At 38.1% G+C, this 15,036-nt stretch overlaps 1 protein-coding gene across 5 annotated transcripts in view; it reads left to right on the top strand.

Annotated features, from left to right (window-relative positions):
• Positions 1-15,036, top strand: part of Arnt (aryl hydrocarbon receptor nuclear translocator) — a 73,586-nt gene that overhangs the window by 39,682 nt on the left and 18,868 nt on the right. For 3 of the 5 annotated variants that reach the window (XM_005414454.2, XM_005414453.2, XM_013509931.1), the window contains 5 exons: positions 4,659-4,703; positions 7,945-7,989; positions 10,050-10,263; positions 13,114-13,327; positions 14,550-14,652. In XM_005414454.2, the coding sequence (XP_005414511.1) occupies positions 4,659-4,703; positions 7,945-7,989; positions 10,050-10,263; positions 13,114-13,327; positions 14,550-14,652 (621 nt within the window). The remainder of the gene's footprint in view (positions 1-4,658; positions 4,704-7,944; positions 7,990-10,049; positions 10,264-13,113; positions 13,328-14,549; positions 14,653-15,036) is intronic. The other 2 variants (XM_005414456.2, XM_005414455.2) reach the window with 1 other exon arrangement.

The following is a 15,036-nucleotide window of genomic DNA, read 5'->3' as shown; positions in this document are numbered from 1 at the left end:
ATTGTGTTAATTTCTGCTCTGAGCTTTATAATTTCTTGCCTTCTCTGGGCTTTGGGTTTGACTTGTTCTTCTTTTTCTAGAAGCTTGAGGGGCAGCATAAGATTATTTATTTGTGCTTACTCTGTTTTCCTGAGGTGGGAATTCACTGCTATAAATGTCCCTCTGAGGACTGCTTTCATTGCATCCCACAGGTTCCTGTAAGTTGTATCTGCATTTTTGTTTGATTGTACATAGTGTTTAATTTCTTCTTTGAGTTCATCTGTGACCCATTGATTGTTTAGGAGGGTGCTGTTTAATTTCCATGTCTTTATGGAGTTCTTGTGATTTCCTTTGTCATTAATTTCCAGTTTCATTGCACTATGATCCTATAGTACACATGAGATAATTTCAACTCCTTTGCATTTCCGTAAGCATGTTCTGTGTGCTAGTATATGGTCTATTTTAGAGAATGTCTCATGTGCAGCTGAGAAGAATGTTTATTCTGATGCTGTTCGTTGGAACACGCTGTAAAGGTCTACTAAGTGCATTTGTTCACAGGTTTGGTTTATTTCTGTTTTATCTCTGCTAATTTTTTGTCTAGTTGATCCATATCTTTTTGACAATGGGGTATTAAATTCCCCTGTTAATGATTGTGTTGCTACTTATTTCATTTTTCATGTCTGTTAAAATTTGTCTTATATAGATGGATGCTCCTGTGTTTGGTGCATAGGTGTTTATGATTGTTACCTCTTCCTCTTGAAATTTGCTCCTCACAAGTATGTAGTGACCTTCTTTATCTCTTTTAATTGTTCTTGGTTTGAAGTTCCCATTGTCTGCAAACAGAATAGCTACACGTGCTTTTTTCTGGGTATCTGTCACATGGAGTATTGTTTTCCATCCGTTGATTTTCAGTCTGAATTTCCTTTTGAGTTAAATGTGTTTCTTGTATGTGGCATATTGTTGGATTTTGTTTCTTGATCCAGTTTGCCAGTGTACTTTTTGTTAGTGAATTGAGACTGTTTACATTGATGGTTATAACTGATATGTATTGGCTTATCTTTGTCATGTTGTTTTCCTGCTGTTGATTCCTCTTTTTTCCCTCTGTTTAGTTGCTTGCTTTCCTTGGTGGTTCCTTTCTGTTGTTGTTCTTGAAGTTGTGGTCTTCTTTTTAATCTCTTCCTAGAATATCTTTTAGTACTCTTTGTAGGGTTAGTTTGGCACTCATAAAGTTCTTCAGTTGATCTTTATTGTGCAGATATTTTATTTCTTCATTAATTTTGAAGTATAGTTTTGCAGGGTGCATCAGTCTGGGTTGGAAGTTGTTTTCTTTCAGGACCTGAAATGTTTCACTCCAAGCTCTTTTAGTTTTTAAGTTTTATTTTAAAGATAGTAGTAAATGAGAGGGAAAAAAAAAAGAGAACAATAGCAACATACCAGCATCACAAATATAAGCAAACCAAAGCTAGAACATTTAAAGTTCTAAAGTTATAGGGTTTCAAGACAAAATAATATGAATTAATAGTGGTTGTTATATTACATATTGTTATCTTCAAATGTGTTTCTCAGATTACCAGATGTAAGAATGGAATGTTGTTCAAATCATTAAAGAGAATAAGAAAATAATTATTAGATAAAATAGTAGAGATAATACAGAGTTTCACTAGACAAGATGGTAGGAATTCACCATGGTAGTTCCATTACATATTGTTACCTTCAAATCAGTTGTTCAGATTACCAGATATAAGCATGCAAAATTGGTCAGAACATAAGAAATTTTAAGCATTAACTGTTCCTTTCAATCAGAAATCAGCAGTACAGTTTTTGCAGCTATTCATATATATATTTATATTTTGCCTGCCTTCTTTCTTTTTTCTTCTTTCCCTCATCCCAGTCATTCCTTCCTTTGAGCAATTTCTTTCCCTTTCCTATCATCTATTGTACATTTTGAGTTTTACTTGTTCTTTCAGGTTCCTATATCAGGGAGACAATATGATGTTTACACATGTGGGTCTGACTTATTTCACTTATGAGTATGGTCTCTAGTTTCATCCATTTACCTACAAAAGCCTCGAGTTTATCTTTTTTTATAGCTGAGTAATACTCCGTTGTATAAAAATATCACATCATTTTTATCCATTCCTCAGTGGATGGGCATTTGAGTTGCTTCCAAGATTTATCTATAACAAGTTGTGCTGCTATAAACATGGGTGCACATATGTCGCTGTGGTATGATGTTTTAAATTCTTCTGGGGGGCTGGGGATTTAGCTCAGCGGCAAAAGCGCCTGCCTGGCAAGTGCAAGGTCATGAGTTCGGTTCCCGGTACCGGAGAAAAACCAAAAAAAAAAAAAAAAAATTCTTCTGGGAAAATACTCACAAGGCCAATAGCTGGGTTAAGTGGGACTTCTAATCCTAGTTTTGTGAGGAATCTCCAAGCTGATTTCCACAGTGGTTTCACCAATCTACACTCCCACCAGCAGTGGAGTAAGGTTCCTTTTTCCCCACAGCCTCTCCAGCATTTGTTTATTGGTTGAGTTCTTGATGATAGCCATTCTTTCTGGGATAAGATGGAATCTCAGTGTTGTTTTAATTTGTATTTCTTGAAAGACTAATGGTGTTGAACATTTTTTCATGTATTTATTTGCCATTAGTATTTCTTCATTTATGAAGTGTATATTCATCTCAGATGCCCATTTTTGGGTTGAGTCTTTGAATTTGGGGGTCTGATTTTTTAGAACTCTTCATGTGTCCTAGATAGAAGTCCTTTGTCTGAAGGGCAGTAGGCTGAAATTCTTTCCCAATTTGTGGGTTTTCTTTTTACTCTATTGGTGATTTCTTTTGATGTGCAAAAACTTTTCAATAAGATCAGATCCCAGTTGTTGATTCTTTGAAGTATTTCCCGTGCAGTTTGGTTTTTGCTCATGATCCAAGTGCTTCTTGATGATTTGTGTTGAGAAATTGGCCATGTTTCTGATGGGCTTTCCTTTGTAGGTGGTCTGTTTCTTTTCTCTAACAGCTTTTAATATTCTGTTCTTTTGTTGAATTTCTGGGATCTTGATCACTATACATCTGGGTGTAAATTTATTTTGGTTATGGCTAATTGGAGTTCTATATACTGCATTTACCTGGATATCCAGTTCTTTTTCCATGCTTGGGAAATTTTCTGCTGTTACTTCCACAGATAGTCTTTTCATGTCATTTGTACTGACACCTGCTGTTTCACTGATACCTATTAATCTTACATTGTTTTTCTTTGCTTTGTCTTGCAGCTGTTGAATTGTTATTTCTCGGTTTCTTGTTATTTTGAAGAGATCCTTCCTTTCACAGCCATTCACAGCAATGCTGTCTTCAAGGTCTGAAAGTCTATCTTCAGCTTTGTTCAAGCGGTTTTTACAGCTTTTGATGGAAGTTTTAATTTCCAGGATATCTGTTTGAATCTGTTTCATGCCTTCCAGTTCTTTCCTATATTGTTCATTCAAGGTTTCCATTAATTTACTATGCACCTCTATTTTCTTTTCTATGTCTTCTCTAGATGTGCTAAGCAGTTCTTTCATTATTTTTGTCATTTCTGTTTTTACCTCAGAGATTATTTCTGATCTGATGTCTTCTTTGGCCTGATGGAATTGTTTCTTTACTTCAGCTGCTATCATTTCAGAAATTTCAGGTGTACGATTTCCAAGCTCTTCTGTGTCGATATCTTCTGGACTTGTTCTGGGTGGGGTGGAGGTCTGCAATTGCATTTTGCTCCTTCATTTTGTCATTCTCAGTGACCCAGAGGTTCCCTGGAGCTCAGCCTCACTCCCAGGATGATGTTGGAGTGGCAGGGCAAGGGCCCAGAGGTCCCTGGTGCTCAGTGTGGCTCCCTCTGTGGTGTGTGCAGGCAGGGTGCCATCCCCAGTGCTCCCACAGCTGTCCAGGGCTCAGCTTGGCTCCCACTCGGGTTCCCAAAGCTGTCCAGGTTTTAGCCCTGTTTCCACGGGGGTGTAGTAGTGGGTGGGTTGTGGTCATTGAGGCTCCAGGCACTGCCTGGGACCCAGCCTGGTTCCCACATGAGTGGGTTGGTGGGTGATCCCGCAGTCACTGAGGCTGCTAAAGCTGTCTGAAGTTCAGCTTAGCTCCCCTGAGGGTGCAGGGTAGGTGTAGGGAGTGGTACCCAAGGCCCCTGAAGTTGTGTGGGGCTCTGTCTGGCTCCCCTGCTGGTGGGGTAGAGGTGGGTCTGGCTCGCAGGAGTTCCCAAAGCTGTCCAAGGTTCAGCTCAGCTCCAATGGGGGTGGAGGGGCAGAAAGTGCCCTCCCAGGCCCCTGACGCTGTCCGGGGGCTCTGCCTGGCTCCCAAGCTTGTGGGGGAAGGGCGTCGGCGGCTCACTAGCATTCCTGAAGCTGTCCAAGTTCAGCTCAGCTCCAATGGGCTGGAGGGCTGAAGGGCTGGAGGTCCGGAGCGCCAGAGCTGATCATTGACCTTTTTTTGATGTGTCTAATAAGTAGGTGAGATGAAGACCTCAGAAACCTGATAAATAGTAGTCATGGTTTTAAAGTTCTGTGGGCTGCTGTTATATCTTCATTTGTTTTTTGATGCATTGGCTTTTTTCCTGTTGAATATTTTTATTTCCTTGTTTTATGTCAGTGTGAAGTAGAAATAATAAATACAATATTTTGAATTAATAAGTCTTTTTCTCCTTCAGGTGTGATGATGATCAGATGTCTAATGATAAGGAGAGGTTTGCCAGGTAATGTAATACAACATTTTGGTCCTTGTTATGGGACCAGGCAGTCCATCCTCACTGAATTTTAATTTTATCTGGATAAGAGTGAGTTTCTGTGTCCTCTTATCTTTTCTGTTCTAAAAGATGGTGAAAATGATGTTGCTGGCATAGATGTTCAGGCTTCAAACTAGTCACATCTATGTATCTGTCTCTTTGTCTATTTTATGCAGTGTTTTCCTGTGCATGTGATAGCTATAGGAATGTGTTCCCTAGCCATCCACAGGAATACAAACTATGGATTTCTTGATTGCATTTGTTATAAAATTGGTGTAGCTAATGGAAAAATCTCTATAGAGAGTGATTTTATTCTTTACAAAGTGACCATAGAGAAGTTTTTGTGGAGACTGGAGTTTTTATTAAAATAAACTTACATTTGTTTAAATAACCTGTCAAGATGATAAAATACTTTCTATTTCACTTTTTATTAAACAGTAAATCCTTCTCAACTTGGTTTTCTTTGAGAAAGTTTATATTATTAAGCAGCATGTTATTTCTTTTTAAAAATTTTGTTTGTAGCTACCTCAGAAAAATTAATACCGTTATTTCAAAGTGCCATGCTTAGCTGAATGCTTAGTTTATTGCTGGTGTTTTCCATGTGGGAGCCACTTTGAGAACCACTGATGTAAACAAGAAATATCAGGTGGAATAGTTTCTGAACACTCTGAAACAGAGTTTTGAATCAGAGGAGATTATATAAAGTAGTTAGTACAGATACTTCTGTGGTAGCAGCATACAGGATTACAAAAGAGAAGGGCTAAAGGCAGAGAGGTAGTTACAAATGGCTCGAATGAGACAGCTATGAAGTCATGATTGCCTGGTGGCAATGGCAATAGGAAAAGTGTAAATATAAGAGGTTTTAAGAAAATAATTCAGGCCAGGCGTGGTGGTGCACGCCTGTAATCCCAGCACTCAGGAGGCTGAGACAGGAGGATCTTTGCAAGTTTGAGACCAGCCTGGGCTACAAAGTGAGCTCAAGGCCAGCCTGAACTATGCAGTGAGACCCTGTCTCAAAAATACAAAAAAAAAAAAAAAAAAAAAAAAAAAAGCCAGGCGTGGTGGCACATGCCTGTAATCCCAGCACCGGGAGGCTGAGGTAGAAGGATCATTGTGAGTTCGAGGCCAGCCTCCGCTACAAAGTGTGCTTAAGGCCAGCCTGAACTGCATAGCGAGACCCTGTCTCAAGGAGACAAACAAACAAAAAAATTAAAAAAAAAAAAAAAAGTCACCAAAGCAACCTGAAACAGATAATTATAAAGTCTTTATGATGTGAACCATCTCTAAAATGAGAAGTTAATCATAGATATTTGGGGAATAGTTTTTCAAACTGCATTAAAAGGTCAAGCCATCCATTTGTGTGGATAGTACAGGTCCACAGTCTCTGTTTCGATTGAAATTCCAAATAGTCATGAAAACTTCAACTATTTTAGTCCTCATTTATCCTGCTTAATGTGAGTATTTATACATTTGTGTTTTTTATTCAGAAATATTTGGGTAGATAAAGGATTATGGATCTGTCCAATAGCAATTCTAGATATTTAATTTTCAAACAACACAACTCATTCCTTTAAGATATGATTTGTTAGCCAGGCGTGGTGGCGCACGCCTATAATCCCAGCACTGGGGAGGCTGAGGCAGCAGGATCATTGCAAGTTTGAGGCCAGTCTGGCCTACAAAGTGAGCTCAAGGCCAGCTTGAACTGCATTGTGAGACCCTGTCTCGAAAGGACAAAACAAACAAACAAACAAACAAATCCATATGATTTGTTAAAGTAATTTACTTCATGTATCATTGGGAATCTGATTAAAGAGTCTTCAAAGGCTGAAAATTATTTAGTGAGGTGTGGTGTATGCCTATAGTCCCAGCATTCAGGAGGCTAAAGCAGGAGGATCAAGCAAGTTTAAGGCTAGCTTGGACTACATAGTGAAACCTTTTCTCAAAAAACAAAGATAAAGAAACAAAAACATTTAAAAAAAACCCAACAAAAGCTGAAAATTATGAATTTTAACTTTTTGAAAAAAAAGGTTATTTTAGTTTACTAATAAATTATCTAGAAGTAATCTAAGGAACACAAAACTCTAAAATATTCACCTTCTCATCAGAATATGTACATATATTTTGACTTTGTTCTCATTTTTAAAAATGTTATTTTGTATATCTTTTATCTCTTGATTGTTTTATTGGCACTTTTTCATGTACTACTGAAGTCTTTTTGTTTTTTTAATGGAGTTTTGCTGTGTTTCCCATGCTAGCCTGAAATTCTTGGGCTCAAGACATCCTCCTGTCTCAGCCTCCTAAGTAGCTGGGAGTACAAGTGTGTGCGATTAGGCCTGGACTTGCTGTCATTTATAAGAGCTAAAATTTTCAGCCTTTTAATATGTCATACTTTACTTAGAAATTTTATTTGAGTCTTAACTATTTATTTATTTATTAAAAATAGAATTGAGAACTGGTATACTGCCCTGGCAACATAGTGATGTTTTCTGCAGTTGCCACTCACTCCATAGTAACTCAAGTTTTTAGAAAAATTTAGTAATAATCTTGTGTCCTCTTTCAGAGGAGGAGGAGTTGCTACCAGCTTTGTTGTGGTTTTTCTGCCAAAAATGACAAAATGACTGGATCAAAATTAAGAATAACTTTAGGAATACATTAGTGATAAAGGATATGCAAGAAATCTAGCTCTTGGTTTTAGTTAATTGGCTCACTAGTGAAATCTGGTCGACTAGATTAGTGTATGGAAGGTGTGTGTGTGTGTGTGTGTGTGTGTAAGGAGAAACTGTATTTGTGATCCCTTGTTATCTTTAATTGTTTTCATTATAGAATGGCACACATGAATATAATCTTTCCAGATTGGAAAATGGTATTCCTCAGTTCTCTTGATTGGTTCTTTAGAGTCTGTATATCCTTGGTCTTTACAGAGATTGACAGAATGCTTTCTGTGTTACTCTATAATATATATTAGCTTTTTTTTTGTGTGTGTTGACCTTTTGTCTTATAAGTTACTCTTTCTGTACCATAACAGAAGGATTGTAGATTACAGGCAAGGTACTGGTCCATATTTCCATTCCACCTTCTCTGCATCTGTTTGATTTTCTTCCTTTTCTTCTTTATTTCTTCTCCTTTCTTTCCTTTTCCATTTCCATATTTATCCTTCCTCCCTCCTTCTTTTTATTTTAATTTTAGCTTAGTTCATTAATTCTGTTTTTAGGTCGGATGATGAGCAGAGCTCTGCGGATAAAGAGAGACTTGCCAGGTAGGAAAACAGTGTGTTTTAGCATGATGAAGCAGATGCTGCTGCTTTTTCTATCCTTTTTCTTACTCTCTCTTTTCTTCCCCTTTTCTCTTTGTATTTTTCCCTATCTGTGGCAAGAGAGGACAAGATTTTTTAGAAGTTTGAGTGTTACAGGAACTTTGGCTTCCCCATCAGAAAGTGGGTGAGTTGAGGGAACTTTACTTAGGAATTTAAAAAATTGTTATTATTTTCTTTTCCTCTTTATCTCAGCACTCTTTTACAGAACCAAAAGGATTTAGAAATAATGCAGCTGTGCCAGATAATACTTTACCAGAAAAAGTCTTATCAGAAAACCAATAAATATACCTGTAGTTGCAATTAATTCCCAATATTTAAACCTCAGGCATTTACTTTGTTCCTCTCTGGAAAACTCACTTATATTTTCCTTTGTAGACTCACAGCCTACATTACTGTGTCACAATAGAACTGGTATTGCTTTGATGATTAAAACCTTATGATTTACCAGAGAAGTTTTTAGCTGCCTTGGTGTGGCTGTTTGAACATTATATTTCTGTACTTTACTATCAGAAATCTGTCAGATACTAGAATGGTAGGTGCTTTTAAGTTTCAGAGTAGAGTTTTATGTATCTCAGGGAAAGTAAAAATGAACATATGTGATGAGACCTTTCTGCCAATAAGATTTGCTCTCATTTCAACCCTAACCTCCTAACACTTTCCCTCTTCAGAAAACTAACTCATCTTCATGTGGCAAGGAAAGTGTTGCATTGGGAATGAGGATAAAGTCCTCAGTTTACTCATTTTATAAAAAAGAAATTTACATTAGATTTTTATTTTTGGGCTGGGGATATAGCTTAGCAGTGCAGTGCCTGCCTGGCAAGCACAAGGTCCTGAGTTTGATTCCTTGTTCCACCCACCATAAATAGATTAGTACTTTTTTTTTTTTTTTTTTTTACAAAGAACTTTTGTTCAGATAGAATCCTTAAATGATAATAGAAGGAAATAAATGTGACAAACAAAACTGCTCAGGTAGAAATAAACACACCTGGTGTTAGATTCTCCTTAAGGCATCCCTATTCTGGTGGAGGACAATACAGAACCTTCTGGGCTTTTCAAATTCCTGTTTGAAAAGTTCCTGCATTTTCCCTCTTAATGGTGATGTCATTCTGACTCAGTTTTGAGGAATGTGGCCTATTTAGCCTGGTGAGATTCAGATTCTCTTTCCAGACCTTTAAGCATTTCCCTCTCACTCTACTCCCCAGTTCACTTTGTCCCAGTCTGGGGACTCATACGATCTCATACAGTCTCTGAAGTTCAGTGCACTATCCTTAGACCCGAATAAAGAAGGTAGGGCTTTGTGCATTAGTGCTACAAGTAAAACTTCAAAATTGTCCAGTTCTGCCTTTTATGTCAGAAGAGAAAAACCCAGAAAAAAGCAACATTTTTTTGACGGAGGGGTCTGTACTATCATTTCTTATATCAGCTATTGAGCAACATACTTGAATTGACAAAAGTTGATGATTTTTTCTAGTCGAAATAATTTAGTTAGAAGAAAAAGCCAGTTTAGTCAGTAAATATGTAATCAACCAAGGTGAGGGATTATTTGTCCCTTAGGAGCTAAACTCACTCAACATTTTTTTTTGTTTGTTTGTTTTTGTTTTTTTTTTTTTTGTTTTTTTCTCTGGTACCGGGCACCGAACTCACGACCTTGCGCTTGCCAGGCAGGCGCTTTTGCCGCTGAGCTAAATCCCCAGCCTCAACATTTTTAAGTACTATCATTTTTTATAATTTTTTGTGAGGGAACAGTATATATATAAATGTAGGCAGGGAAGTTTCCAGGAGATAGAATTGTATCTGCTTTTTCTCTGTTTACCTTGTTAGCTTCTGTTCCATGCTTGTTCTGCATGAGAAGTTGGCAAACCTTACTTTAACTGCTGAGACTGAAGCATCGTTAAACCTAAATACTACATTCTTCAGCAGCTTACTTGGTATCCATATCACTCTGTCTGCTGTCAGATGACCAGATGTGACCACCTGGATGGGGCTTCTCTCTCTCCATGCAGGGAAAATCATAGTGAAATTGAACGGCGGCGGAGGAACAAGATGACAGCTTACATCACAGAACTGTCAGACATGGTACCCACCTGTAGTGCGCTGGCTCGAAAACCAGACAAGCTGACCATCTTACGCATGGCTGTTTCCCACATGAAGTCGTTACGGGGAACGGGCAACACATCCACTGATGGCTCCTACAAACCATCTTTCCTCACTGATCAGGTCTCTGGGACTTGGAACTGTGAGAGCTTCTAGATCTGGTTGAATCTTTTGAAAGTTTTGGTTTTGGGGGATAAGAATTCACCTCTTGGGAAGAATGCAGACCATGCAAAAATGAATTTCAGTCCTTGGTTATCATAGTAGTAAGGTATTGGAGTGGTAAGAAGTAGAGAAAAGTTGTGAAAACCATTTATTAAGCTGGTAGATATTTTAGAACTTGTGTCTTAAATACAACCTGTAAAGTGGAAAAAGAAGAGTGGACTCCAGAGAGAGATAATTAGTCCAGTGAATTAGTTCTGTTCCTTAACTTTGTAAAGCCTTTTCCCAACCCTCTAGCAGTTTCTGGTTTTAGTGAAGGAAGGAGTCTAAGAGGTAGCCATTGTTGCTCAAGAATGTGCTGTGAGAAAAACAGAGAAGAGAGAAATACTTTCTGCTTTTTAGCACCTCAGTCTGAGTCCATATATGCAAGTGGCTAGATGTACACAAAGTAGAAAATGTTAGGAAGATCATTGTAGCAAAGAAATACATTTTTACCCCATATTAATAATTTGTGTGTAACTAGATAAGTATATACCAGAGGGATATCTAAAGAGCATTTAATGGCCAGAGTTGAGTGAGGATATTTAGGGAAAACTTGGTTTTGTCTTTAATTTTGAGAGGTTCTCTGTGTGTGTGTGTGAGTGAGTGTGTGCGTGAGTGTGTGTGTATGTGTGTGTGTGTGTGTGTGTGTGTGTGTCTTGAGACAGGGTCTTGCTGTGTGGTCCAGGCTGGTCTTGAACTCACTGTATAGCCCAGGCTGGCCTTGAACTCGAGGAAACCTCATGCTTTAGCCTCCTGGGTGCTGGTGTTACAGATGTGCACCACCACACCTGGCTTTTAAGACAGGTTCTTGGTAAATTGCCCAAGTGGGACTTGAATTAGAGATCCTGTTGGTTCAACCAGCTGAGGAGCTGGGATTACAGGTGTGCACCATTGTTCCTGGAAATGTTGCTTTTGATTTAAAAATAATATGTGATCACAGTAGAAAAATTTGAAAAAACATAAGAAGTATGAGGAAGAAAACGTTTACGTTGTAGTACCACAATTTAAATGAAAGTATTAGAAAGAAGGAAGCAGTACACTTTGGAAGAAAGAAATAAGAATTCTCCAAATAGAGTGGTCTATTTAAAAGCACATGTAGCACATTTCATAGCTGTATATGTTGAAATAGTTAATTTACAGAGCACCTGCAGATACTGATTCAACAAACTTTAGTTATGTCCCTTTTGTGGGAAAGCCAGGTTCCTTGTGCTGTGAAAAACAAAGAATGATGAGATAGTGTTGGAAATAGGCATGTAAATAAGTACATCATGAATACAAAGTCAATTTTACAGCAGAGGTGCAGTGGTAGGGCTGGTGCACATGCAGATAAAGAAAATGAGTGTTCTAGATTTTTAAAATAACTTTGAGCAAAAACTTAGAGCTATGAAAGCAATTGAATTATTCAAGGAAAGTCAAGTAATTTAGCATGTGTTGGGAGATGAAACAGGAAGGTAGGCTAGGACCTGATGATCGAATACTTAGGTATTAGGTTAGAGAGTTTTAAGTGTTAGGAAGTGAGGGGCCATCAAAGTGAATGCAGTGGAGAGGGTAAAAGCACTGAGACCGTGTTGAGTGGCATAAGGCAACTTGGACAGTGACATAGCAATGGAAAGTGGAGTTCCTATGGAATGTGAGGGAGAGTAGTTAGATTTTGAGGTTTCTAGTCTGGGAGGATACAGGTTCAAGAAAAAGAATGCTGGAAAGCAGAGGGCACTGTTTAGATGTGGGTATGATAATTGTGATTTTGAAGTGTTGATTACTGAGTTGCTGGTATATTATCAGTTTGGAAATGTTTAACAGATATTTAGAAATAAGATTTGTTGAAAGTTTAAGAAAAAAAAGGCAGGTCTAGGGATGTAGACTTGGGTATCATTTTGTAGTGGGGAGGAGTGGATATGATTTTCAAGGAAGGAAGGAGGGAGGGAGGGAGAGAAGGAAGGAAGAAGAATAGATCCTTGAGAATGTCTATATTTAAGACTTAAACAGAGGATAAGAAGCCTAAAGCAGAGGAAGAAGGAAAATTGGAGTGGTGTCTCACTGAAGCAGTTAGGGGAAAATAAAATTAAGGGAATAGAATAGACAACATTGTTAAATTCTGTAAGAAACTGAGTTTAAAAATGATGAAGGCCCAGCTCAGGAAAAGGAATTTACATTGGCAATTAAGAAAACATCTATAGGGATGGGGATATAGTTCAGTGGCACAGTGCCTGCCTGGCAAGTGCGAGGTCCCGAGTTCGATTCCCAGTACCAAAAAAAAAAAAATTTATAAACTCCTTAAGAAGATGAATATGATGGTATTGATTGCAGTGGGATTGACAATAAGTAAAAGATAAGAGAACAGAGGCATTAAATACAAAATTGTTCTTAGTGTACAGTGGCACTGAATACTCCAGCCAAATTGAGGGATGAAGTGAGGAACACTGTATTTATAGGTCTAAAAGGAAAGAGAAAGTGGGTATATTTGGTGATAAGATCCTAAAAAGAGACCAGAGAGGATGGGATCAAAAGTCAGTTATTGTTGGCGATAAGCCTCTTCCTTGCTTATCGCAAGGAAGAGATAATGACATATGGAAATTGAGGCAATACTAGGAAAAACTTTCTTATCGATGAAAGTAATTACTTGAGGGTAGAAACCTGTTGTTGTGGATCAAGTATGAGGTAGCAGTTGCTTATGGAGAGGTACACATGGCCTGAGGAATCTTACTCCAAATAAATAGAAATACTTGGTTTTTCAGAATTCAGTATTAACTTTTATTTATTTTCTTTGACCAGGAACTGAAACATTTGATTTTGGAGGCAGCAGATGGCTTTCTGTTTATTGTCTCATGTGAGACCGGCCGGGTGGTGTATGTCTCAGATTCAGTCACTCCTGTTTTGAGCCAGCCGCAGTCTGAATGGTTTGGCAGCACCCTGTACGATCAGGTGCACCCAGATGATGTGGATAAACTTCGTGAGCAGCTTTCCACTTCAGAAAGTGCCTTGACAGGTGAGAGCTGTGTGGATGGAAAATGAATAGGAGGTCCTTGCTTCTTTATTTTTCTGAAGCATAGCTGGTGTTTAAGCTCTTAAATTAGCTTTTAAAATCTGGCAATATTTCTAGATTTTCTCCTTTAATAGAATCAGACCTTTTTATCCATATTCGCATATCTACTTTGTGGCTCATCTTTAGAAAAGGTTTCATTAGTGCTCCTATAAACATTTATTTTTATCTAATGTTACTGTGAATAAAAGAGTGAAATCTAACCTTATAGTAAGTCATTTTTCCTCCTGCCCTAAAAGAATCATCTATGCTTCTACCTCATTTGTATAGATAAATAACCTGGTATTTTTTTCTACCCACTTGTGATTGGCTTTGTGCTTAGGTTCTCTGATAACAGATTTTTATTTTATGGAGGAGTGGATGTTGGTCAGTATATAAAGTTTTTTGTTGCCTGCGTGGCTGGTTGCTGGCTGGCCTGCCTTCCTCTCCTCCTCTCCCCTCCCTCCTTTCTCCTTCCCTCCCCTCCCCTCCCTTCCCCTTCTCTTCTCTTGCCTCCTTTCCATAAAAGTGCTGTTATCTCCACTCTCCACTTTCATTTTGATGCGATTCAGTTCTTCTGCCAAACTTGACTGGAGGAAACATCTTTCTGAGCAACTATAGGAAAAGTTTTAAAGTGGGAGCAGATAAAAAATAGTAGTTAAAATGCAAAAATTCCAATATGGTCATATTAGTGTTGGTCATTCATTTTGCTCTCTTTCTCTCTCTTTTTTTTTTTTGGATATGGGGAACCAAACTCCCGACCTTGACTTTGCCAGGCAGGCACTGTGCCACTGAACCCGGCTTTCCCCTCTTTTATGTTTTATGGATTTTGTTTTTTCTAGTTCTTCCTTCTCCCCAAAAGTTGTCCTTGTCTTCTATAAATAAAGGAGAGAAAACAGTTTTGTTTTGAGACTGATGTGTGTGTGTTTTTCTTTTATATGTGTGTTTCTGTGCATAGTCCTACCTTTCCTTACATAAGGTTGTTTTCCATGCTGACTTTAAACTTACAGTGAGATTCATAGATGAAATTAAAATACTTTATGCTTAAAAAAAGTCTGCTACTCAGCCTGTTCTAATAAGGAGGTTAGGGCGTGTGAATGGGATGCCTCCTTACCCTTGCCTCCAGTATTGCTCCCCTTTCTCCACTCACAAAAATGCACTCCAGATTGCTCTTCACACCCTTCTTCAGGGCGTATCCTGGATCTAAAAACTGGAACAGTGAAAAAGGAAGGTCAGCAGTCTTCCATGAGGATGTGTATGGGCTCAAGGAGATCATTTATTTGTCGAATGAGGTGAGTGTCAGGCGGACGATTGTGGTTTGGCATAGGAATAATCAAGAGCTAAGGTTTTTATTTCTGTCCAAGGAATGAGCATTTTTAAATCCAAGTTCCAGCTGAATTAAATGCAATTCTCAAAATCCAAATGGAGTATAACGCAAATAAAATGTTTGTAAGGGATCTAACACTGTGATAGATGCTTTATGTCTGTCATCTTCATTCCCACAGCTGGCCTATGGAGTAAGATTCCTAGTTACCATTTTGCTGATTAAAAACTGATTCAGAGCAGTTAATTTTCGAGGATTCCATTGATAGTGTCTGATACAGAATTTTGTTATAATCCATAGTAGTCTGACTCTAAAACCTATATTTTTTCCCTTTATATCAAGGCAGCATCTG

This window comes from Chinchilla lanigera, unplaced genomic scaffold (genome assembly GCF_000276665.1).
Source record: "Chinchilla lanigera isolate Chin_1 unplaced genomic scaffold, ChiLan1.0 scaffold00187, whole genome shotgun sequence".
NCBI lineage: Eukaryota > Metazoa > Chordata > Mammalia > Rodentia > Chinchillidae > Chinchilla > Chinchilla lanigera.
Note: the sequence above shows the minus strand (reverse complement) of the source record. Positions and strands in the feature narration are given on the sequence as shown.